The following is a 26,842-nucleotide window of genomic DNA, read 5'->3' as shown; positions in this document are numbered from 1 at the left end:
GCATTATTTCTTAACACCCCCTAGCATATTAATGCCATGCCTTTCAGGAACTTCTATGGGTACAAGTAATAGATGGCATCTTTACATACAGAGGATACCACTAGGAGACTCTTCTGCTAGCTAGACAACTTGTCTCCTTTTATATGGAGTCTCAACTAAATGGTTATACAGTAATTTAGGTGATGCACTTAAATAAAACATGTAAAACGTGAAGTGTTCTCCTCACCCTTTCATATCCTGATGGGTACATCAAGCAAAGTTTGACAGTATTGCATAAAGTTAGACCCTTGGTGGGGGACATTAATAACTTACATCCTCTAGGCATTTGTTGGGGGGGGGCAAGGTTGGGTCTTAGGCTCTGATTCTCTAGATGTTTGGCTGACCCAAAGCATCTTCATCACCATCATCATCACTTTAATTTGTATGCCACTTTCTCACACGAATGTGCCCCATGCAACTGACAACACAAGAACAGCAATACAAAAGCAAGAGTACATATCAAAACATAATTTTAATAAACAGCTTAATACCTATTAATTTCAAAATAGAATATAATAATCCAAAGAAGCAATTCATTTCAGTAATTCTAACATTTTAAATTAGAAAATAGGCAATATCAATAATTAAAACATAGTATCAATAATCAATTTTAAGAAATGGGAAGTAAAATTACAAATTATACTGGTGAGCAGGATTTAAAGGTATTTCTTTGTAAAACTAGAATATTTGGGGTACCTTTTTGTTAAAAATACCTGCCATTCTGCTCAAGTAGCAAGGAGAGTCAATAACATGCTCTCATTAAATGATAACATTAATCTTCAGTGTACCATCTCCTTAGAGCAGGGGTAGAGAACCTCTCTCAGCCCGAGGACCAAATTCCATTTTAGAGAAACTTTGGGGGTCCACATTCCAGTGGTGGGCAGGACCGAAGGCTGAAGTTGCGGTGCCCCCAAACTAAAAATCCCGGCATATTTAGCTTAAAGCTCTTAGTGCCAGTAACTAAGTTTTAGGAGAAGCATTTCAATCATTTAGAATGGAGAAAAGCTACACAAGTTGAGAAACCACCAAATGATAAGTGGCTGGGGGAAAGGGAAGGGGGTGGCCTTTGGGGGAACCCTGGAGTGACAGACCTGGCCACCAGATCTGAGGTTCTGCACCACTGGCTTAGGGGCTGCTTCAGTGGTGCAATGTGGCATGGTGACCGCTTTTAGCTCTGGTCTTCCAGAACATGATTTTTTTTTTTTATTGCATTTATATCCTGCCTTTTTTCCTCTTGCAAGGAACCCAAGGTAGCTTACATGATCATCCTCATTTTATCCTCACAACAACAACAACCCTGTGAGGTAGGTTGGGCTGAGGGTCTGTGACTGGCCCAAAGTCATCCAGTGAGCTTCTGTGGCCGAGTGGGGACTAGAACCCAGATCTCCCAGCTCCCGGCCCAACAGGATGTCCAAAGTATCCCTTCGTTGGGCACAGCATTTAAGCAGGACAAGGGTACCTATATTTCTGGCCAACTCACTGGATTCTTTAACTTGGGTTACCATTGTAAAACATGTTTATTTTGTTGTTGTTGTTCAGTCGTTCAGTCGTGTCCGACTCTTCGTGACCCCATGAACCATAGCACGCCAGGCCTTCCTGTCCTGCACTCTCTCCCGGAGCGTGCTCAAGTTCATATTCATTGCATCCGTGATGCTATCTAGCCATCTCATCCTCTGCCGTCCCCTTCTCCTTTTGCCTTCAGTCTTTCCCAGCATCAGGGTCTTTTCCAGGGAGTTTTCTCTTCGCATTAGGTGGCCAAAATATTGGAGCTTCAGCTTCATTATCTGTCCTTCCAATGAGCACTCAGGGTTGATTTCCTTTAGGATGGACTGATTTGACCTCCTTGCAGTCCAGGGCACTCGTAAGAGTCTTCTCCAGCACCACAGTTCGAAAGCATCAATTCTTCGGCGCTCAGCCTTCCTTATAGTCCAGCTCTCACAGCCATACATTACTACTGGGAAAACCATAGCTTTGATTAGACGGACCTTTGTCGGCAAGGTGATGTCTCTGCTTCTTACTATGCTGTCTAGGTTGGCCATAGCTTTCCTCCCAAGGAGCAAGCGTCTTTTAATTTCATGGCTACAGTCACCGTCTGCGGTGATCTTGGAGCCCAAGAAAGTAAAATCTGTCACTGCTTCCATTTCTTCCCCTTCTATATGCCAGGAAGTGATGGGGCCAGATGCCATGATCTTAGTTTTTTGAATGTTGAGTTTCAAACCAGCTTTTGCACTCTCCTCTTTCACCCTCAACAAGAGGCTCTTGAGATCCTCTTCGCTTTCTGCCATTAGGGTGGTATCGTCTGCATATCGGAGGTTGTTGATAATTCTCCCAGCAATCTTAATTCCGACCTCTGATTCATCCAACCCGGCATTTCTCATGATGTACTCTGCATATAAGTTAAATAAGCAGGGTGACAATATGCAGCCTTGTCGTACTCCTTTCCCAATTTTGAACCAATCGGTTGTTCCATGTCTGGTTCTTACTGTTGCTTCTTGACCCTCGTACAGGTTTCTCAGGAGACAGGTAAGGTGGTCTGGTACTCCCATCACTTTAAGAACTTGCCACAGTTTGTTGTGATCCACACAATCAAAGGCTTTAGCGTAGTCAATGAAGCAGAAATAGACGTTTTTCTGGAATTCTCTTGCTTTCTCCATGATGCAGCGAATGTTGGCGATTTGATCTCTAGTTCCTCTGCCTCTTCGAAACCCAGCTTGTACTTCCGGTAGTTCTCGGTTCGCATACTATATTTATATTTAGCATTTTGATCAACCAGCACTCACAGGGTGGTTTAAAACACAGTGTTTAAGCACATTATAAAAACAATATAAACAAACTTATTTATTTATTACATTTCTATACCACCCAATAGCTGAAGTTCTCTGGGTGGTCCACAAAACTTAAAAACAGAAAATACAACAATATAATAAAATGTAATATTAAACAGGAGGAAGGCCTCTAAAGATGATCTTAAAATCAGGGCAGGTATAATTAACAGCAGCCAGCAAAGAATCCCCGCCCCCAGCAATTAATAACTCACAAATTTCAGTGGATAATATACCATTAATCAATCCCAAAGGCGTTTGGCATCACTATGGTGAAACCCTATATGTACTTCAGTGCACATAGTGCAATCCTATGCACGTCTACTGGGAAGTAAGTCCAATGGAATTCAAAGGGACTTATTCTTAGGTAAGGGAGTTTAGGAATAGGATTGCAGCCACAGATAAGCAAAGAACAGAGTGCTAATCCAAGTGTCTAGAGACAAAAATTCTGAATTCCTTTACACCCCCTATTTTTCTCTCTGCTTAGGGTGGCCATGAGTGCTATCCATAAAAACAACGAAGAAATCCAGGATTTAGCGCAGCTATGACTGGGCAGCAACACGCCCATCTAGAACCAAAAGCAACATCAAAGACATGCTCTTTCAAACCCAGGTCCTATTTTGTCAGATAGATATATCATACCTACATACATACATACATACATACATACAGGAACAGTGTAAAAGCTGGAACTGAATGGGCCAGAACGGCCCCTTTATTTTAAAAAAAACATGCCAAACACTATGGCATGTGTTAGAGACACCTGAGAACAATATTTTAGGGCAGAAACCCTTGAAAATGTATATTATTATTATCCCCGTAATGCCCACAACGTATCCGGAACAGAACAGAATGACCTGGAAAGGCCACTTCCAAATGAGCCAATCAACCAAATTCATCACATAACTACATGGGACTGATGCTATATGCCACAAAACTTCCACAGAACATTCAGGTACTCATTCCCGGCAATAGTATGTATTCTTGAAAAATGGACTGGAACGGCCACTTCCAAGTGAGACAAATCACTCATTGATAGAATTAGATCTTTTCTACAAGTGTAGACAACAAAACAACGGATGCCTGACAAAACGCGAAACACAGATGGAACAGATTTAAGAACATTCATACATCCCTTCATATGCCCCCCATTTTGTTGTTGTTATTCAGTCGTTCAGTCGTGTCCGACTCTTCGTGACCCCATGGACCATAGCACGCCGGGCCTTCCTGCCCTCCGCTCTCCCCCGGAGTGTGCTCAAGTCCATATTCATTGCATCAGTGATGCTATCTAGCCAACTCATCCTCTGCCGTCCCCTTCTCCTTTTGCCTTCAGTCTTTCCCAGCATCAGGGTCTTTTCCAGAGAGTTTTCTCTTCGCATTAGGTGGCCAAAATATCTGAGCTTCAGCTTCAGTATCTGTCCTTCCAATGAGCACTCAGGGTTGATTTCCTTTAGGATGGACTGATTTGACCTCCTTGCAGTCCAGGGGACTCGTAAGAGTCTTCTCCAGCACCACAGTTCATTGCCAAAAAGGCATGCAGCTGCAACGTGGGAGACAATTTAAGGATCGCTCAACCTTATGGGCGTTTTGTGTTTTTGTCTGGAAATCCAAACCAGCATCAGCCTCACCTCTGATCTACAATATTGCCAATAGTTTTACACTGCAGGGCTCTTGTAAGTCACTCTCAGCCATAGCCACCGTCCTGCAATATGAGGATAATGGACTATATTGCCACAGGTCGCCCAACATTTCCCACATGAGCCAAGCCCAGCGTTCGAAAGAGGATGTACTTCATCCTTCGTTGCTGCCTTTTGTTTCTGGGTAGACACGCAACTGCCCAATCATATAGTATAAAGATTTCTATGGCAAGGGGTGTGGGGGAGGGAAAGTAGACCAAAAAGTACGGAAGTTTCATCTCGAGAAAATGGATGATTTATCTCTGTTATTATACGTCTAGGGGGAAGTCTCTATGGCGGAATCAGAGGTAAGCACGTGATGACGCAGCCATCGTTGCTTTAGCAATAACCCGGAAGTGTATTGATCTAGCGAATAGTAGCAGAGAAGCTGTTTATTGACAAAGGCCCTCACATTCCGGCTCTTTTCCAAAATGGCGGATCTGAACCGGCAATTGCAGGAATACTTAGCTCAATCCAAGGGTGGCAGTGGCGGCGCGGCGGCGGCGGCCTCGTTTGTGCTTCAGAGCCCACCGCGAGACGAGGCGGAGAAGCCTGGGTTAGGCTTGGGGGCCTGGCTCGGCCGGATAAACCCTCTCCCTGCAAAGGAAACATGGTCGCGGGCAGCCGAACCAGATCCTGATCCGTGGCTGCCTATGGGTCTGTCCCGTTGGCAGCGATTAGTGGGAAGCGCGCTGTGCCTGCTGCTGGCCGCTCTCTGCTTCGGCCTCGCCGCGCTCTACGGGTCGCTCCTACTGCTCAGGAAGTTTGCGCTGCTCTGGTCCCTGGGGTCGGCCTTTGCGCTGGGCGCCGCCGGCTTCCTGCGGGGCCCGAGTCGTCTCCTGGGCGACCCCGACCGCCGCGGCCTGGCCATTCTGTACTTAGGCTCGGTGGGCGGCACTCTGTATGCTGCGCTCGGGCTCCGGAGCACCCTGCTCACCACACTAGGGGCCGTTGTCCAGCTGGCAGCCGGCGGGGTTTACTTGCTGTCCTCGGTGCCTGGCGGAGTTGCCGGGCTACGCTATGCCGGCGGGTTCCTGGGCGGTTTCGTACGGCGTCGTGTGTCCAAAACTCTCCCGGTGTGAGGGCAGCTGCCTAGGCAAGTCCATTCCTGGAGTTGAGAAAAGAAGACTGAGCTCTGTGGGAAGACGCCCCGTGCCCTTCTCCGAACCAACGCGCAGCGCAGGACATGCAGGCCAGTCTCAACCCGACTGCCTGTTAGGTTTATCCCATGGGGAATTGTGGAGCAGGAAGTTTCTTTAGTGCTTATCTTTTCGACCAGGCTTGTAGCCCTGACGGGTCGCTGTCCCGGCATATTTTTGCAAACAGGCCCCAGCCGGCCCCCCTCCACTTTCCCAACGCTGCGCCAGCGAGGGAAGGAGCGACCGCGCGCGCCGGCCCTGCTTCTGTTCTTCCCTCTTGGCTGGGGCTTCCCGAAAGGGAGGGCGGCGTGAGGAGGGGGCGGCTGCGGCTGCTGCTACTGTTGCTGCCTGGCTGCGTTCAACTGAGCTCGCCTTGGCTTCCCTGCCCGAGCGAAGATCATGGCATCCAGATGGCAGCTTCTGAGGGAGGCAGGAGAGTTTTGAGGGTAGTGGCTAGAGCCCAGTTGGGGAGAACCCTCTCCGCGGCGGGTAGAGAAGAAAGTGAGGTAAAAGTGAGCTGGGAAGGGGGCTAAGTTTCTCAGATTGGTGGGCAAGAACACTTTCGGGAGGAGGGTGGCGGCGTCTGTGTGTGGAGCACGTGGTATAGCCCTTTTTGTACAGGCAGCGCAGCACCACCTCAAATAATAATTTTAAAACTCCCTACCGCGTAGAGCTATTGGACAGAATGAAGTGGTAGACTGAGAGGAGGTGCTAGAATTTTTTTGCTTGGCTTCTAAGCTGTGCTTTACATATCTATATTCAGAAGTAAGCCCCAATGAGTGAATGGGACTTACTCCCAGGTAAGCGTGTATAAGATTGCAGTTTAAATGGCATCGTTTGCTAGCTGCCGGCCACCTCTGAACTCGGAGGCGCCCACTCATCCAATGTGTGGTACAGTGCAGTTCCCTCTCCCCACCCCAGAACGCCCCCAGCCCCGCGCCTTGCTCCTCTTCTGAGGTCAGTTCCCGGAAAACAGCATATCCCATAGCCCTCTAGGCAGTGTCTAGTGGCCTTAGGATTACTCCCTAAAATGCAGAATTTTATGCTGTTATTTTAAAAATGCTGTTTATTTTTGCAGTGTTTTTTATTGTATTTGTGTTTATGTTCTGTTTTAATTAATATTTTATTTTTAGTCTGTGTTATTATCAGCTGTATTGAGTACTATTTTTTTGGCAGAAAGGTGGAATATAAATTAGATAATAAATAACCAATGGGGAGGAAATATCCAAGTGTTTTCTGCTTTAGCAATCTGTAAACAAATCAGTTGAAAGGGGATTTGTCTGCCTGAATCTCTGACCCATCCTCTAGCCCTTCTATTTAAGCTATAATCCAATGCATGCTTAGACAGAAAAATGTCCAACTTTCCCTGTGGTTTGACTGCAGCATCTGGTCCCTGGAGGTATACTGTCTCTGCACATGGAGGTTCAACATTGCCATCATGGCCAATAGCTGCTGTTAGAACCATCCTACATGAATAAAAGCTGCCAATGAGAGTGGCCATCACCACATATTTGTGTGAGGGAATTCTGTATGTTAATTGTGCATGGCTGTTTTCTTTTGCAAATCATTTGCACTCATTGTATGATATGTCGTATGGAGGAGAGGGTGCGATTTTGTTTTTTCTGTTAACTGTCCTTGGTGCAAGCAATGCTATTGGGAGGCAGGATAGTACCCCTGATCATCAGAGGCAGGGTACCTCTGATTGCCACTAGATCCTAGGGTCCAGCAAGAGGGGATGGCTTTCTTTATCTTGCCCTGTTTGTGAGCTTCCTGCCGGCATGTGGTTGGCATTGTTGGACACATGGTTCTGCATTATTACTTTACACATACCAGGGATGAGAAGTAAGATGAAGACTGCAATCCTACCCACACTTACATGGGAGTAAACCCATGGAGCTCAGTGGGAAACTGAGTAAACAGGCATAGCACTGATTTGCATTGTGCAAACATAATTGGGAGAAATTATGGCTTAGAGATAAAGTGACTGAAAGCTCATCTTTACTGTATAATTGTACAAGGTTGTATAATCTTAGAAGTGGGCATGGCTGTGAGGGGTGTGTCTGTGAAGGGACCCTTCACTTCTGAATTTGCCACCATTTGTTTTCAATTCCAGGTCACCAAGGACAAGGGAACAGTTGAATAGCCTTACTGTGACTGTGCATCGCTCTTGCCTCTCTTGGAGGAAGTTGAGAAGGTTACTTGAATTTACTTGCAAAAAAGAAGAAAAAAAGTATATGAAAGACTTACAAGTTTAACAGCCACATAATAATTGTAACCTGTCAAGGGACAATGCTTCTTTCTGTGGCTGGTCCCAAGTTTGGGATGGGTTGCACTGGGCCAAGGTGCCCTACCCAGTGTAAGTGCTCTAACTCCGGTGTCCAGTGAGCAGCTGCAGCGTGGGTGGAGGTGCTGAAAACAACACCAGGCAGCTGCAATAAGTGAGGAAGGAGCTGTCGTTTTAATTTCTTCCCAGTGTTCTTGATCTGACCTCTCAGGTAGCTGCATTGGGCTGAGTGGGCCCTCTTTTAAAAAAAGTTTTTCTCATCACTCACCCTGTGCTTAGAGGGCAGCCACAGTGAGCAAAGGCAGAAGACAGCATTTTAATCCCTTCCCAGTGCCTCCAATGGAGTGATTTTACATCAGGGCCATTTGGGAAGGATGACACATAAATGTTACAGTATTTTTGCTGCAGCTGCTATGCTGGCCTCTGTGCCGAGTAGAAGAGTCTTCTTGGCTCAGTGTATAGGTGGGTGTCACTTGCAGTCAACGGCAACAGGCCCTGCCCTGCATTTGTTGGACGATTCTGTTTGCTGACCCAGGGTCTGCCTTTCTTAACTCTTTAAGAATGGAGATGAGCAAAACCATCAGTTCATGTCTCTTCAGCTTTTTCAGGGCTAGAGCAAGAACTAATCTGGTTTCTAAAATGTCAAGGAATTGTAACTTACTTGCATTTAGCCCTAGCATCATCATTCCCAATTGTTGTGTTAGTCTCTAACCATTGTAACTATTTTGTTCAAATTGTTGCTTAAGCTGACTTTCAGGAAAACACTTATTTTCAAGCAAAGATTTCTGTCCAAATATTCTAAACTGTTGTGACCACATGGCTGCTAAAGTTAACTTCAGTCTGAATTCAAAGACACATACAATATAGACAGAGGACATAATTCTGCCATAATAGTTTATACTGTCATTGTGACTTTGGGAAGTTGCAACATATGTGAAGAAGCCAAGTAGAATAACTAAGAGTGCAGTTCTATGCATGTTTAGACAGAAAAAAGTCCTACAACTCCCAGTATCTCCAGTCAGTCATGCTGACTGGGGCATGCTGAGAACTGTAGGACTTTTTCTGTCTAAACATGCATAAGATTGCGTCCTAAACTCCTTTGGATCATGGGATTGTTAGATGAATAGCTTATGTGTATATGGAAAACTCCCATTAAGACCATGTGTTGCTCTGACCTTGCACAGGATATTTGCTGCAGTTTTGAAGCATTAATGTGAGGAATGTAGTATCACCTAGACACATATACTATACAAGGTGCTGCTACACAAGTTGTTCTTGGGTGGTACTTCAGTAAAAACACATTCATCTTATTCTACAAGTGCAATTCATAAACCACTTAAATGTAGGGCAGCTGCAAACATTACACTTAAGCAGCTAATGTTGCAGGTAATGCAGTTCGTACCTCTTAAAACTAGCCTTTGAAGTAGCATCAGCATCATCTCTCTTAACTGTTGCTCTTAGTGTTGTTAGAAGTCAGTGAAAGCCTTGGATGGTGGTTTAGGGATTACGGCCAAATGTTTAACCAAACTAGCAAGTCTTGAAAGAGATGCACCTCTCAGAACACATATTGACAACAGAATAATTATATGCAAATAGTTACCAGTTCAAAAGTATATTATTGAGTATAACAGGAATGCTATACTAGAGCACTACTGCCATAGACAAGTGCTGTATCACTGTGGGATATGAAGGGAGGACCTTGGAAGAGGCAGCTCATTAGCTAATATATTTAAGTGGATACTTTGACTACTGGTATAGATAACTTAAAGCAGAGACATGCAGCCCATTCGTGTGCCTGTTTATGCAAAAGTAAGTCCTATTGACCCTAGTGGGACTTCCAGATAAATGCATAGGGTTGTGGCTTTAGTCTGTGATCCCCAGTCTATGAAGATAGAATATTTGTATTTCAATTTGCCGAGTCTTGGGACGCGTAAAGAAATCAACCTGCGGTAAATAGTTATGAATCAAAATGGTGTTAAGTATTGTATAATGAAGATTGTCCTGCAATCTTTAAACTGGGTAATTAAAATAGTCTTAGGGTGCAATCCTGTGGCCGCTAGTCAGAGGCTAGATGGCCATATGATTGGCCGGTTTCCGGGAACTGACCTTGTAGCCCGCGCTCCAAGGTCAGTTCTCGGAGAACTGACCGCCCTCTCCCATGCTGCTGTGTAGGCAGTGTGGATTGACCCCATGCTTGGAAAAGCAGCGCAGAGCGGGGGAAACGGGGCATTCCTGGGGGCAGGGCAGGAGGTCAGAAGTGCTTGTACAACACTTCCTATGTGTTGTCTGGCCTCCCCACCCTGCACTACAACGTCCTGTGGATAGCCACGAAAGCAGGGCAGCGGGAGTGTGAAGATGTGCTCCTCACCACTCCTCTCACCCTGCAGCGGATAGGCAGTTGCCCCCAGGTTCAGAGGCGACCATCGTTCCCCATAAGATTGCTTTCTCCATTAGCTTAACACTTGCAGAGCACAGTTGAATTAATATTGCAGTCCTCTCTCTACTTAGAAGTCCCATTATGTACTCCTGGGTAAGTGAGTATAGGATTGAAGCCTAAGTGTATGAAAAAGTATTTTTGTATTACAGATAACCAATCTTAATGACATAATTGTTGTTCTGCTCCTAAAATGCAACTTGGCATTTGAAAGAAAATGTTCAGTTTTTGCAAACTTGCTTTCAGGTCCCTTGAGTCTCATTAGGAGTGCTTACAGAACTGGTAGGAAGTCACTTTCAGAAGCGGAGATGAGTTTTATTATTTTTAAAAAATCAGATTTTAAAAATATGCTTTTGCCTGAAGCTTGGTAACTCCTCACTTCCTGTGTTCAGTTTAGCCTATCATTCCCTTGCACTAACAAGAACTGTGCCAAACAGATCAATGTATTTGCTGTATTCCCATGCATAAGAGGCTGCCTTTACTTTTTTATGATTGTCAGCATTTGAGACCCACCAAGAAGGTTTAAAACCTTTTCCCAGAGGGTAAACTTTTGTAACTTTATGCTCATGCCTGCTCATTACTAAAGTGATCTCTAAACTTTGGAAAGTTGTCACCATTTCACTGAAATGCAAACGACTTCTAAAGGATGATCCAACTTAAGTCTGATAAAAAAGAGGTCTAAGGAGAAAATACATCAGATCTTTTTATTAATTTAATTAGTTTTGAGGGATAGTATAGACATAACACTAGCACCTTCTTAACTGCAGTTTGGAGACTGGGAGCCAGCTGTGAAAATGTGTGGTCCTGTTTTTCCTCACCTACTGGGAGTGCATTCCTCCTTTTAGCGCAGTTAAGGAAATATCAGCACAAACCCCATCCATGGTTAACTGGAGTTCCCGTATAATCATATAAAACATGCGATGTTTTCAGATTTTGGTTAGAACTGTGCTTAAGATTGATGCAGGTATTTCCCATTTAACTGTGGCTGTGGTGGTGGTAATTCGTTCTGGGATGGAGGAGCAGACATTCCAAGAGCTAGCTCCCCATCTCTTTACTTAGTTAAAAAGGAGCCATTGTTACTTCTACAATGGCCCTACCTAAAAAGCTTTCAGGGATTTTAATCTTGTCAGATCTTCCCTTGAGAAATGTATTTGTATAATGTACAGGTGACAGAGCTTTTTACTGTTAGCTAAGGAGTATGTCTACAAAGATGTAACAACTTAAAGCAGAAAAAAATCTCCAGAATGATCTTTGTTGGATGTTGAAGTATGGCAAGACTTTTTCCTCCAAAGCTGGGTAGACTTCAGTATGGGGATAAATTAGTCACCAAAGGGAAATGGAGAAGTAACTATAAATTAGAAGTGTTGGCTGTTTTGGTTTAAATTGACTTGTTCTATGGAGATGTGTAGTCTATCATTTTTGTTAATAAACTTCTGAATAATTAGAAGCATAAAATTAAAGAGTTATGGCCCCTTTTGATAAGGCGTGCAAGGCTCAGTGGTTTTTTGTTTATCTGTACAATAAACAACTTAAAAGAAACACAGTGCTGACAAAACAGTCTTGAATTGTTAAATTTTGAAAATCTCAATTTTCACATTTTATAATTTGACTGTTGCAAGGAACTTTAAATTATTCTCATGGTTAGGATGTGGAAATCAAACCTTCCTGTTACATTGTTTGTGGGATCTGAGTTGGTAGGACCTCATACTTCACTAATAGGTTGTGAAAACTAGCTGCAATTTCCTAATCCTGACACATTTCTTTTGATGTATACAAGGGAAGAAGATCTGAACGAGCATTATATATGCTAACAAGTTTGTTATGCTTCTATTAGAATTCAAAACCAAGTTTGCTTTCTTACTTAGAGCGCAATCCTATTGAGATAGGTGTTGCCTCTGACTTCCTCTGAAGTCAGAGGTGACCACCTATCTGATGCAGGGCAGCTGAAGTACAGAGGAGAGGATTTCTTCTGTGCTCTTGGCTGCCCTGTAGTTTCCTTAGTCTAAGCACAGCTCTGGGGAGGGGGCAGGAACGAGGCTGGAGACCACATAGGAACCTGTCTAAAACAGCTTCCGCGGTCTCCTCCCTTCCGGGAACACCCCTTTTCACCCTGTCTGTGCTCCGTGTTACAAGCATGGACAGGAACAGAGGAGCAGCCACCACATTTCTCTCTGTCCCGGCTACGAGGAGGAGGGGGCACAGGGAGCACGGTTTCCTGGCTACACGCTCGTAGCACTGTCTACGAGCTTGGAACTGGGAAACTGAAAAATCCTATCTCCCCCAGATGTTGTCTGGAGGACATAGGATGGCTCTCTTCCTGTATTAGATTTATTAAATGATTCTTTAATTAAAAGATAAGTCATTGTCTCCCCCCCCACCTTATCCACACTAAATCCCTAATTTATAGCCTGCCACTGGTATCTCAGTCACCTCACAAAAACTTTGTAGCCATGTTGGCAATTTAGAGAAGCACTTACGCTGCAATCGTATGCACATTTACTTCAGAGTAAACCCTACTGACCACAGTGGGTCTTACTTCCAGGTAAATATGCACGGAACTGGGCTGTACTGATGGGTGAAGCCAAACTGTCTCAAGGTCAGAATGTTGCATGACACACCTCAACTGAGAAAATTTTATTGCAAAATAAAGGTAAAACAGATACAATACTGCAATGGAAAGAAACTACGGCACTTTAACCTTTAAGGGAAATGTGAAAAAAGTCTTAAATTCTCTTACGTTAGCTAAATATTTAGAATGTACCAGAATGTACCTAGCCACTCCTTTCTTGTCAATTGGTGCTGAATGTCTGCTCAGAGTATAAATGTTTAAAGTCATTTTAAGGTGGCTGGCTAAATTCCTGTTTCAGAAACCACCACCTTAAGAACTTTTCTGTGACCATTTGAATCCAGGAGGCCACAAATGTGAGTATTATCTCCAAAAGGCTGTTCAGCAGTTTTCATTGGGGCTCAGCCATCTTTTCTATAGTTTAATGGAGGTCTTTCCTTCTGTTCTTGAACCAGGATTGATCAATGTCCTTATCACACCTTAGATTAGTAATCAATGTATTCAAAAACTTCAAGTGGATATCTTTATATTATGTAAACTCAGGCACTCTGGATCAGTCCGCACATTTAGGGAATACATGGATGGAAGTCTGGTTATTTAGGCTAATGAAGGGAAGGGGCTCCCATCAACCAGGACAAGACTGATTTCCACCTACATGCTCCCTCAGCATGTAGACTGAGCTTATGACACTTAAACGCTTCCGTATCCAAACACACCCATGAGTTAGTTTTGTGACTGTGTAGCACTACATGGAAGTTATCATATAGGAAGTTTAGGGGGAAGATTCTAGTGAGATGTGAAAACATGTATACAAAATCACACACTCCATTTGTTACTTTTTGGACAAATTGCATTCTGTATTCATACAAAAACAACTTAACTTTTTCCTGACAACTGTACATATAGAAACAAGTTCTTTTGGACATGAACTGAAATCTGTGGAGGTGCTCCATGTCTCACAACACTAAAAAAAAAATCCAGCTTTTATTTTCAAATATCAATGTAGGAAATATGGAAGTGACAAGGGATCAGGATGATGAGAATGAAACAAAGGTAGCTGTGATGGCATTACTAGCTGGCATTTAATCTTTGAAAAGACCTCTTAGGAACTAATGCACATTCTTTTATCTCCATTTAGAGTCCAGGTTTGTGAGAGTGCAGAATTACTTTCTCAATGATTCTGCAACAGGTGTATTTAAATACTGTCCTAGGAAGACTGGGTCTTGCCCAGTCATAACCTCTTCTATCGACCCCTTCCACCACCTCTAGAACCTCCTCGTCTTGACTGGCTTGAGTTCATGTTACTTCCTCTTCCCCAGTTACTCCCACTTCTTCCTCCTCTGGAAGGATTATTGCCTCCTTGAGGTCCTCCGAAAGATTCTTCTCTATGATATCCATCATGGTGCTCTCCTTCCAAAGAGCTGGATCTTCCAGACTTTGACATTCTCTGTGAAGGTCCTGACTTTCCACGCCCTAGAATAAAACATAATGCAAACAACAATAAGAAAATGTAATATGTTTTTGAACCATGGAATACCCAAAATCAAAGAATGGCATCTTAGTTTTTCCTCTCTCCTCTCCTGCTGAATAAACAACAGTTGACAGGGATAACTAAAAGGGCTATTTCCTTCCCCCAACATTTCTTCCTCTCAGCCACTCCATGACTCCTTCCCATTCCTAGAACATAGTGTAGGGACCCAAGGAGATGAAGGCGAAGCTTCCATAAACACTGAGCTATTTCTTCAGTGCAGCCAATAGCGGCCAATGGCAACTTTGCAGTGGCATTTTTCTTCCACTTCTAAAATTGCATTGCTTCATAAAGTTAATTAGTAATAATGGTTACAAATACTAATCAGATCAGGCTGCTTCAAAGTTTTGTTTGTTTTAGATGACCATCCATGGGAAGCAAATATAAATATGCAGTTCTTTGGGAATGCTAAAATTAGTATGTTCAGTTTTCAGTGAAAAAAGGTTTCTTTTTGTCCTTAAAATTTAAACAACATGAGAAAAGTGCATGCTGTTGAGTTGTCATAACTTATTTACAACTATTCCAATAGAAATAATTTCCAAGTAAACCTTTGCAGTTGTTTGAATATAACATTTAAACCATCTTAACTGCGCAATCTGATACAGGTCTACTCACTACTTGGAAATAAGTCCCACTAAATTCAATGGGGCTTACTTCCAAGTGTGGGTACTTGCCTAAGTGTGCTTTACTGATCCCCCCGCCCCCATCAAATAATTCATTCTAAGTACTTCTGGCTATTAGAAAAACATATGTGATGTCTATATAGTATGTAAAATTAACTAGACATATTATTTTAGTGCTATTTATAATATATAAGTCAAATAAACATAAATAAGATCCCAACCAATGTAAGGTATTCACATTTTTTGGAGAAAAAAACACATACTTCTGCTCCTATTCTCCCTCCTACAACTAAAGGCTTTTTTTTGGGGGGGGGGGGACTGGACCTCTGGGCAGTAAGGGGGATGGGGACAGAAAAGGACACATCAGCAGACTAGCAGGAGTTGTATTCAATCAGGACTTCCAATCTTAGGGAGGCTAGTGGGATGGTTTCTGAAAGGACTATGACTTATTTCCTGCTACTTGCAGTTCTCTTGATGTGAAACACAAATACAAAGTTGAGTGGATTGGTACAGAAAAATTAGCACTGCAGACCTAAACTGAGCATTTCATATAACTGCAGTAACAAATTTTCTTTTTTTCCAAACGGACATTTCCATCAAGGCTCAAAACCATTTTTTGAGGCAATTCTCAAGGAATTATGTTTTACCCTTTCCTCTCTCCTCTGGAGGCCCTCCTTGGATTTCCATTTCTCTGTGGTCAGAGGTTCCTGGTCCATCATGCCAAGGACGCTTGCGGGGTGGCAGTGAGGCCATGTCCATTCCCTGCAGTGAGGAAGAACGTTCTCGACTTGCTGGAGAGTGACCGTCATGAGGGGGATGATCCTGGCGGGGACCTGACCATGATGAAATAAATCAAGGTCACAAATTTAGCCTTCACAAGGAATCTCTTATTGGAACCACTTGTGCCTATATACACACCAAATATATATGTTTTGTAGTGTCTAATATTCCCCAGTGAAATGTCTCATTTTCTTAATTTTTTCAATTAAACTTTACTGCAAAATTAAAAATTCACAATAACAAAGTAACACAAAGTGATTGAAAGGTCAGGGGATTTTGAGGTTTGGATTTGCAGAAATTGCCTTTTCTTAGTTAAAATATGTCCACTATATCCTGTGATGAAAGTGAGCAGAATCCTAGGAGGTGGAAGAGAACTTTACAGTGCAGGCTGTCTGAAGTTCTACCCCATTCCACCCTCTGTGAGCTGCTGCAGAGGCTGCCCCATCCTGCTTCCATGAGACTGAAGCTCAGATGACTGGGAACCAGGCTGTGGGCACATTTTTCATGAGACTGGAAAAAGAACAGCCTATTCTGAAAGATCAACTTCTTGGTTGAATAATAGGTATGGCTTTCTAGGGTTTGTGATGGAGGCCCAGGCAGCGAGAGTAGAAGTTACTTATGGTTGGAGGTGGAAAGGGATGGGATGAATGTGAGTAATATATACTGTTTATTGCAGACATACATGTTCTATGAAAGGTGGGATGAAATGGCTGGTAGCCACATGCTATAAAGAACTGAAAGAGGATCTTGGAGAAGCTTTTTGGAGGGATCTAAATCAGACTCTACCATTGGACTAGGACAGAAAAACAAGCCAGTTTTGATCTGCAGTTTAATGTATGATAGAAATAAATACCATAGGAAAGAAGGGAGATACAGGCCATATGGTAGCCCATATAGTTTATCTTCCCCTTGAAATCCAGAAAAATGCTAATATAAAAATCTAGTGAAGTGCTTTTATATTTCATTAACTTAGAAGTAAAGTGAAAGCAGTATTAAGATACAATTAGAAAATGGGAAGAAATGAGCAGCAGCATTCAGTGGTGGTTAATCTAGCACAAATTAAAATGTTACCTGGTTCTCGATTTCCATCCATTCGTCCTCCTTCAAAATGAGGAAACTCATCTGGAGTGGGGAGCAAACCTTTTCGTCCTCCTGAGTTATAAACAGATATAGGATGTGAAGAAGTTCAAGGAATGGTTATGAGAATTTCAACTGTGTCCTCTACCAGCCTTAACTAGGCATGAACTATGCAACAAAGCTCTCTTACCTCTTGGAGTACCACGCCCTCGTCCCCGGCTACCATGATCTCTTCCTCTTGCATTCTCCTCTGATGAGTCAAAATTTTCTTCTGGCACAAAGTCATCAGGTCCAGGAAAACTGTCTCTTCCTCTAGGTCCTCGGCCTTCATGTCTTGAGGATGTGCCTCTCCTAAAGCTGTACCAAACCGGGGGGGGGGGGGGGGAATATACAGGTATTAGAAAGAATTCTATAGTGACAAAGGGCATGTTCAGTTTAAAAATTAAACTACCTTTTAAAACAATGCCTGCAATTTTTGGAATGAGATGTTATTATTAAAAACATTATTTGCTTTGTGTCTAGGGTTTTCAACCAAATTAAAATGTTTACTGGATTCCAAATGATGAGTCAATCAATTTAAAAAAATTTATATATGCATAACCTCAATGAAGGCACTTTTTGAGGATTCTAAATAAAGGATGAAGGTTTCTCGTTAAGTATGAACTTAACATTTAATAAAGTAACCTCCACATTGTTAGAAGGCAATAAAACCTTATTTCAGGACCTTTTGAACCAAATTTGGGAATATGGAATACTAGCAAATGGACCAGACTTCGCATGGGTGGGAATAGCCCTCAGGCTGATACACTGAAGCCTTCAAGCAAACTTACGCAGCTGTCAGAGCTGGACACAATGTGCCCACCCCATATGAGTGAAGCCACGCCCACTGATACTCCTAGGTAGAGCCCCTGCCATGGTGCAACCCTGAGGGAGGGGGTCTATCCCTGAGGGGGGGCTGCCACACTGCGGGGGGGTGGGGTCAGGCATATAACTAATAATGTGGGTAATCATATGGTTAAAATTTGCTTGCTGCAGTGCTGAATCATCATGCCATATTTGGCTGAAATTAATCAAATGGTATTGAAGCTGTAAATCTTTAAAATTTTCGATTGGCTGTCACTTTGTTTCAAGATGGCAGACAAAATTTTCACTATGCCTAAAACCATCCCAGATGGAGGTAAAACAAATCCTAAAAGTTTCATAATAATTGGATGTACAAACACTTCCTTTATATATATATATATATATATATATATATATATATGAATGATTGTTATTGCTAATTCTAGTCTAAACAGAAAACAAACAAATGCAAAGCCCATCAGTATTTTGCAAAATCCTCATTTATAAACTTATTGATACAGAAGCCAACTGAGGACTGTCATATATATTTACTGGCCTCTGATGGTTATTAACAGACAGAAAGCCACTGTAGTATCATCCTGCGTGTCAAACTATTAACTTGGATACAAACTGGAAGGAAATCATCTTCAATATTTTTGACTGATAAAGAAGGAAGATGGTTTGCACAACACGACAACCCAGACTCAAGGCTGAGTATGGGTTTGAGTGTGAGTTGTTGAACTGTGGGTAGTTGTTGCATGGGTTATTGGGTTGTATGAACCAAGCCGCACTAACAACCCATGAACCCATGGTTTGTTGTTGGGTTGTAAACTGTGGGTTGTTTGTGCTTAACAAACCACAGTTTGTTAGTGTGTCTGGGTTCACACAACACAACAACAACCATCCCCCATGGTTCAACAACAACCTATACTTAACCCATACACGCCCTTGAGTGTGGTTTGTTGTGTTACGTGAACGCAGCCATTGTCTCTATTCACACCAAACCATAGTTATAAAAGCTTAAATATGTGATGTCTGAAATGACAGACAATGGTTTGCAGTTGGCCAGCAAACTGGAATCAGAAACCATAGTTTGAAATAAGTTTGCAAGTCATAGTTTATGCTAACTAGAGTTTGTCATGATGCCTGAATTGACAAACCATAATTATGGTTATTGCTCTAGCTCCAGAGGTTGCTGCTCTACAGAGATGGGAGTGAATGTATGAATACACGTGAAATTCAGCATTGAGAGGATGGAAAAAGAAAATTCTTTCTAAGCTATGATTTGCCTGTTGTACATCTGGAAGCTCAAACCATGGTTTGGGTTCTATACTACGGCTGGTGCAAACCATGGTTTGGCATGATATCTGAGCAGAACCAGAGCATCTGTGTAGTCACCATACTGACATGCCCTTGAAGTATCCCAAAGTCCTAGAGTATGAGTTTGTTATCAGCCTTATCAAATAAAATGGGATTCAGGTGGGTAGAATCTGTGATTAATGTTTAATTGTATCATTTTAGGGATGGAATTTGAACAGTCAGGGGGAAAAAAAGTCATCTGGCAGTTCAAATATTGTTATATAATAGTCAAGTATTAAAAAGTGTTAATCTATATTAGAATGGCAGCAATAGAGAATATGCATATTACAAAAAGCCTCCTGTGTTCTCGAAGGCATTGGAGCACAGCCTCTCTCAAAATCTTTTCAGGGCACCATGCAAGATCACACAAATGCAACTGCCTGAGCAATAGTCATAAGAAGAACATTAGAAAAGTAATGCTGGATCAGACCAAAGGTCCATCTAGTCCAGCATTCCATTCTGTTCACACAGTGGCCAACCAGCTGCCACAAGTAGGACATAAACACAATAGCACCCTCCCGCTGATGTTCCCCAGCAACTGGTGTACACAGGCATGCTGCCTCTCACAATGGAAGCAGCATATAGCCATCAGGACTAGTAGCCATTAACAGCCTTATCTTCCATGGATTTGTCTAGTCCTTTTTAAAGCCATCCAAATTGGTGGCCATCACTATATCTTGTGGTAGCGAATTACACAGTTCAACTGACACTTGGGCACTTGCAACCTATGCCACTGTGAAGGCATAGGTTTGCTTCATGCTCCCAGCTGAACCCTGCATCCCTTTTCCTGTTTCTAGATGTTACTGCTGAAGAACACTGCCAGCAGGGGAAGCTTAACCATGTGGCTTAACTGGGAGTGGTGAGTGCCAAATTCTCTAGAGTGCAGAAAGCGCCTGCTCCTAAATGGGTGTGTGCACATGTGTGACCCTGACTCCTGCTGAGCTGTGGAACAAGAAGTTGCAATTACTCCTGCTATTGCTATCTGATTACTCCATGATGCAACAACAGTGGTAAACTGCCACTTAAGGGCATTCTTGACTTCATGGAATATTTGACTGGTCAGATAATAGGCAGTCAATTAATCAGTCAACGGACAATATTTGACTAAACGGGCATCTCAATCCCAAAGCCATCAATCAATTAAACCATGCCACTTCATCAGATCCATCAGTCAAAGCCAATAAACCTAAGTCTTGCCAATTTGTTTCCTATGGGAACTGTGGAAGAAAAAGGGAAATGGAGATTTGACTTACAAAAAGGGGGAGAATTAAAATAAGGAAACACATAAAGATGGGTTATAGTCATTATTTTGTTTACTGATGTATAAACAGAACTTCTAATTTGGTATGGAGTTTTGAGTAAAATGACTTGCAGTCCAATCCAGAAGTAAGTCTCATTGGCTTCAGGGGCAACGTAGTCCCAGGTGTAGGACTGCAGTCTTAGTGAAACGCCTAGCTCAAATATAAAAAAAATATGGAATTCCATAATTTAGCATTTTTCAATGTCTGTAACCCCAAAAAGGTTAGTTTGCTTTATATTACATAAAACTGATCATTTTAAAGAGTCTATAATGTTTGCAAATTTAGCAAATTATATTCTGAATCTGCAAAAATTCTAGGACAGGGGTGAGTAACCCCCTGCCCCCGCTTGAACCCAATGGGGGCCACACCTCACCCTTGCTGAATTTGCTGCTGCTGGCCACAGGGGACTGCATACAAGAAAATAAAGCACGTGGGGAGCACATGCCTTGTTTCCAAGCAGAATCAGGCTTCCTGGAACACAGTTATGCTTTCAATCTAGGTGTGTACTCTCTGTGTGCCTTTTTTCCGTCTAAAATCGCTGTGATTGTTGCCCATTGTTGCTGCGGCAAGTTCAGCAGCAGCAGGTGAATCCAGCAGATCTGCAGAAATGGCCATGGGGGGCCGCATTCAACCTGCATGTTGCTCACTCCTGTTCTCGGACGTAGCCACCTCCATGGTGAAATATGGCAACAAATGAACTGAGCAAGTGAAGCATAAAGGCTGTAGACAATTATCTAAATTTGTTCTAAACCTGAACTTAAAATTATCTAGGTTCAGTGTCCTAAGGACATAGAGAACAACATTACTTTACTCATAGTATTTTTGAGTTATTTGTAATCAAATTTAATTAGGGTAGGTTTTGTTCCTTATCTTTCCTACAAGTAGTACATCAAACACACAACAAAACGAAGGAGTCCCATTGATTCAGATCAAAAAGAACACAAAAGAGTGCCTCCTATAAGCTATCACTATCACAGCATACTACAGAAAGCCATGTTGACACCAACTTTTTTTTACCAGTACTAGTTTAAGTACATTATGGCTTATGTACAGGTTTGAAGCAAAACACCTTAGTCTCACACCAGCTCAGTTTTATGTTTCTTTGCTAACACTCGTAGGAAGTTCAGGTGACACAAGTTCATTTGCTTGAGGGAGGGGTTTGCTGTTCAAAGGAAAAAATATGTAAATTAAAAGTCCCACAAGGCATGGTCAAGTACCAAACTCACACCTAAAGTAGCTCTTTGGGTACTGGACAAAGAAGTTGAGCTCTATTTCTGTCAATTCAAAGTTTCATGATTACTTTATTTGATGTCTATTGAAAGAAAACCTGTTATCTGTAGAATGTCATTATTTTATTAATGGATGATCTGATTGCTATTAGTTAATTTTCAATTAATAAAAATAGCTAAAACTATTCTTACTTTTCATCTCTTCTTCCTCGATACCGTGCATCCTCAGGATCATGAGGGAATCGCTCGTCTGAAGGTCTCCGTCCATCCCAAGGCCCAGGAGGTCCACGGTTTGGACCTCTGCCATCTCCCTCATTGAATTCCCTGTGATCAGGGGGGAAAGGAGGGCCTGGACCACCTCGTCTCCATTTCTCATCTTGGGGCGGGCCTCCCCGACCCTCAAATTCACGTAAACGGTGGCCAAATCGCTTGTCTGGATGGAAATCTTCACGGAATTCGTCTGGTCGGTCAAAGTCTTCATGGAAATCTGGATGAGGTCCCCGTCTTTCTGGCATGCCCCTATTGTCTCTACCATCACCCCATTCTTGACCACCTCGGAAGGGACCCCTCTCAGAGCCATGATCTGGGCCACCACTGTTCTGGTCATGCCGCCTTTCTGAGAGAGGGCCCATGTGATGGTTTGGTGGGCCACGAGAATCACCTTAAGATAAACGAAATGTGTGTCTGGCTTAATAATAACAACAAAATATTTAAAACAATTCCTCAATCCTCTGAGAACATTTTTGTTTTCTATGGAAAAAAGAGCTATTGAAGGCAAGCCATTTGTAGATCTGCCTGCTCTCAAACTGCTCAAAAAGCACACACATTCAGGGCTATATATTTTAGGAGCCAAAAGAATAAGCGTATCTATATGTGACATTTTAATAATCTCTTTCTATCCAAAAGGGTAGAACCAAATGTGCTCCATAATGGCAGACACTGCAATATGATCAGCAGCAAAATATCCAGACCAGAAGATGAACTTCCCATAGTGTGAGTCCCACACACATGATCTCTTAAATAGTGAGAATAATGTTCTACTTCTTAAACATATTCCACTGCAAGAAATCTATGCTGAGCAAAGGTTGCTTTAAAAACATAGTTTTTCCTCCATTATACTGCTCAGCTTGGACCTTGTTGTCATTCTTTGTCTTCTTGTTGCTTTAATTAAGGCAATTCTAGTCTTTATTTCGGATTTGCAGTTTTCATTGGCTGTCTACTTATGCATAAATATGAACACAACTTGCTTTACTCTTCACTATAAATTTGATGTCAGTCAAGATATGTCTCATGATTCAATATCATGAAGTCTGAAATACCAAAATGTCTAACAAAATAGGAATGTACCTCATTGAAAAGGTACCTGTAATCGTGGGTATTGTAGCTCTCAGTGCTGTTTTTGTACAATGGTTACTCCTTCCCTCATGCTGATCCTCCAAGTATTTCTGGATTAGCATGAGGAATTGCACACCTTAGCTATTATGTATTTTCCATCCAATATCTATTATAAATATAGTATGGTGGGAAAACTTGCACAGCAAGGAGGTATCTGTAACTACGTGTTACAGAATACTGTCAAATACAGGAAATAACCCATGTCCGGTGAGCTAAGACAGGGTTGGCATAGCCTGCTAATAATCAGGATGTCAGAGAGATGACTTCTGTGCTTCAGCAATGCTTTGAAGGAGAAATGCTTCATGAGCACGGTATGGGCTAAATTTACTATAATGTTCTCTGCTACTATGAAGACACCTTTGTCTTCAAAAATTAAGTTCCTAAGGATCACGTAAACCCCTCAAGGAGAAGGTACAGAGTTTAGAAGTGCTCTTGCACTTGGCACTGGTCCTAGATATCCTGTTTGCACCTGTGGCTAGCAGTGCTTTTCAGCATCTTTGTCCTCCTCTGGAATATCAGGATCTCACCACCATCATTTACCCTTCCTAGTAATTTGAACCTTTGTTACAATAAGGTACCTTATGAGAGGCTTTCTCTGAAGATTAACTGGTTCATAAAGCAGCTGTCTGACCACTGGCAGGGGCTGGCTGCCTCAAGCAGTGGTGAAAGTACTTAACTGACCACTGGTCAGATTCTGGTCACAAGACAGCATGAGCAAATAGTATCCCAGAAAGCGCCAAAGGTGGGCAACAATACTTTTATTCCTCTGGGCTTTGAGGGGCATGTGGACTGAGTTGCTCATTTATTCCCCACTGCTCCCCCAAATCAAGCATGCTGGTTTTTAGAGTTGCTTTAAATAGTCTGTTTTAAATGGTATACATGTGTGCTATTTTGTTAGTGACACTGGGTCACCCTACTGGGCCAAAACGCAATATAAAACAAGCACGTTGCTTTGCACAGCCTATGCATTAACTGCATGGAATTATAAAGCACTTGAATTCGGGGCCAGGTTTGTTTGGCAGTCATAGTGAATTTATGTCCTTTATTCTCAGCAAACAGTATGTTTAATTACCTTTATTAGGACCAGGTCCTTGATTATGAGTACCATGTCGTCCTGGCCCTCCATGCTGCCCCAATCCTGGTATCAATGGTGGGGGACCTGTATTCTGTCCTTCCTGCAAATTTAATGTAAAAAAAGAGGGGTTAATGAAACAGGGAAAGTCCACTGTCTCTAGTAGGTTGTATAGGGTTAATTCCTCTTCTGACTCAAAAGGCAAAGCCAACCAATTTCAACATTCCTTCTGAAGAAGAGTTCCCTCCTAATTTTGGAATAACTGTCCAAGAAGTACAAATAGAACAGAACTGAATAGAACTGAAAAAGAAATAACATGCTACTGTGGAACTAGGATATCCAGGACAAGAAAAGGCAAGCGGAAGAAACAAAATGAGTATCAAGGAAATTTTCAGGAGATTTTACTGTGGCCTACTCTATAAGGGTACTATGAGTCTGACACCCTGCCCCCCCCAATCCTGTCTTGAACAGGTCTGCATGCTTTACCACCTAAGACACAAAGGATCTTCAAACTAAGTCCAACGTCCTTTTCTTGTCTTTTGGTAGGAGAACAGGCAGGAGAGGGTGTTCCAAAGAAGCATCACATCTGAGGGTGGATCCTAGAGTACAAAGTCCCCTGAGCAACACTTTAGAAAATCTGCTGAAGTACCTGGCAGTTACAAGAGGCATTAGCTGAAGCAACTGTAACTACTTTACAGTGTCAAATACATGTTGAAAAGAAGGCCACATGGCTGCCCTACAAATATCCTATATGGGTGCATTTGTTTGTAGGGTACAGAAGAAGCAGCTCCTTGAAAGGAGAAGACAGATACCCTCTGGGAATTGGAAGCCCGTGGACTGGTAGGCCAGATCTATGTATTTCTTGATCTAACTAACTGAGGCCTAGTGATTTATAAAGTGGAATTGACAGTCACTGTGCTAAGGCCAAGGCCTCATGAGCTCTACATAACAGAAGCTAGCTAATCTGGCAACCTCTCCTCTGGCATCTCTTGTCCATTTGGGGAGTTCTGTCTTGTAGGTAAGGGTGGTTACTGATGCATCTACTAAATGGATCTTACGGCTATTCATGGTAACTTGAGAATGAATAAAACCTCTTAACTAGATTGTTAGGAGTCTTTGCCCTAGCTGTTTCCTCCCATTCTTTTTTAACCACATGTTTTCTAGGGCAGTGGAGAACTGTGGGAAAGGAACAGCCATTTCTTCTTAAGCAGTACTGAGAAGCTAGCATCATCTTGGGGGTGCCCCCTGTGCTGGCATCAAGGGATGCTATGCAAACTAGGTCAAACTAGCCTTGGATGGAATGATGGGTAAGGTTTCTACCCTGAAAGGCTGTTGTGCATAAAGGCTGGTAGTAGCTTTTCCATGACAGAAGAGGCCCCCTTCTTGGATTCAGGCTGCCGAATTAAAAGGGAGTGTGTTCCTTGTCCTCCCAGGTAGAGGTTTAAGGGCTGAGAGGTGTCAAAGAGTTTCTCTGTCCATAGCCAATTATCCAGCCCCTCTAGAGGTATGACAGAAGAAGGGAGAATGGGGGATTCTTCCTGTGCTTGTACCTCTCTGCCATAAGGTGGGCTCTGAATGTGTGTGCATGCATGTGTAGATTTCCTATGGGAGTGGGATTTGAACCCTTTCCTTTGCTTGTCTGTACTACGCTTTGAGGAGTAGAATTCTGATGTATTAATAGGGATGGATAAAGATTCCCTCTTCCTTCTCCTGTTACATTCTCTCTTCCCTGGTTTCTTGCTGAACTGCACTGCCACATCATTCACCACTCTGCATTTTATCCAGTGGAAAGACTTGTGATGAAGTGACTTCCTGTCAGTTACAAGGTGGGTTCTATGGCCTGTTAGGGTCCTCACATACCCCTTTGGTTTGGCTGACAGGGACTGGAGTGAGGTGCTGTGTTGTTTTGGGAGAAGAAGAGCCCACACCAAAGATGGACACCAGAATGGAAGCAACATCCTGGCCAGAGTTAGTTTGCAGGCATCTTCCTTCTTGTACATCGTTTTGCAGTTCCAAGCCACTGGCACGGACACTGTCTGGGAGCACTGTTGAAGCCCGGGGTGGGGGAAGCAAAAGCTGTTCACTTCTCCACCAGTATATTAGGGGTGGGGGCAGGAAAATGGAAACAGCATCTTCTGTACTCCATTGAAGTTCTTGGTTGGCAAAGATAAGTTGGCCCCTTCCCTGCCAAGAGGATGGTGGATGTCAGGGCAGCTGGAGGTTCTAGGAAGCACTTGCTCATTGTGTGGTTGTCTGCAGGAGCCAGCATGGTTGTGCCCTAGGCTAAAATTAATTAATCCTCCCTGCAACTAAGACCTGGATTAGATTATATGTTTGCCATGTGATTGCCTGCCTTGGGCTTGTTTTTCTTTTTTAGAAACAGCAGCCATATGTGTGGAGGTTCAGGTTTAGACCACAGTGCATGGGGGCTTGACCTCCTCAAAAATTCCCCCCAGCTACTATTTGCTCCAAAGGTGCCACAACAGCAAATGGCATAATCGAGGGCAAATATCAGCAGTGGGAGGTGATTACTGGGAGGGAGGGAGGAGTGGCACAGGGAAATGATCAGCCCCCTCTCCCCACAGGCTTCATCTGGACTGGTTCCCACAGCAGCTGCTATTTCTAAAAGAAAAACAAGCCTAGAATAGAAGATCACGTGCCAAATGTATTATCTG

At 42.9% G+C, this 26,842-nt stretch overlaps 2 protein-coding genes across 6 annotated transcripts in view; one reads left to right on the top strand and one right to left on the bottom strand.

The window, feature by feature from the left end:
- Positions 1-1,253: 1,253 nt before the first annotated feature.
- On the top strand, positions 1,254-11,925 carry SFT2D3 (SFT2 domain containing 3). Of its 2 annotated transcripts, none has more exons than XM_084846787.1 (2): positions 1,254-5,633; positions 7,790-11,925. In XM_084846787.1, exon 1 carries the CDS (start codon positions 4,969-4,971, stop codon positions 5,617-5,619), a length of 651 nt encoding a protein of 216 aa, XP_084702913.1. In that variant the 5' UTR covers positions 1,254-4,968; the 3' UTR covers positions 5,620-5,633; positions 7,790-11,925. The 2 variants fall into 2 exon arrangements, 1 of the variants encoding a protein (XP_084702913.1); XR_014789537.1 differs by having other exon boundaries at positions 4,898-5,729; positions 7,790-7,889.
- WDR33 (WD repeat domain 33) overlaps positions 11,216-26,842 on the bottom strand; it is an 81,101-nt gene continuing 65,474 nt past the window's right edge. For 3 of the 4 annotated variants that reach the window (XM_084846742.1, XM_084846744.1, XM_084846745.1), the window contains 6 exons: positions 24,168-24,270; positions 21,893-22,361; positions 17,159-17,325; positions 16,963-17,043; positions 15,759-15,944; positions 13,016-14,433 (listed from right to left, as the gene is read on the bottom strand). In XM_084846742.1, the coding sequence (XP_084702868.1) occupies positions 14,204-14,433; positions 15,759-15,944; positions 16,963-17,043; positions 17,159-17,325; positions 21,893-22,361; positions 24,168-24,270 (1,236 nt within the window). In that variant the 3' untranslated portion in view covers positions 13,016-14,203. Of the gene's footprint in view, positions 14,434-15,758; positions 15,945-16,962; positions 17,044-17,158; positions 17,326-21,892; positions 22,362-24,167; positions 24,271-26,842 lie in introns of all 4 variants that reach the window. The other variant, XM_084846743.1, reaches the window with a different exon arrangement.

This window comes from Heloderma suspectum, chromosome 3, assembly GCF_057233095.1.
Source record: "Heloderma suspectum isolate Gila_16-S chromosome 3, 16-S_ref, whole genome shotgun sequence".
NCBI classification, from domain to species: domain Eukaryota; kingdom Metazoa; phylum Chordata; class Lepidosauria; order Squamata; family Helodermatidae; genus Heloderma; species Heloderma suspectum.
Note: the sequence above shows the minus strand (reverse complement) of the source record. Positions and strands in the feature narration are given on the sequence as shown.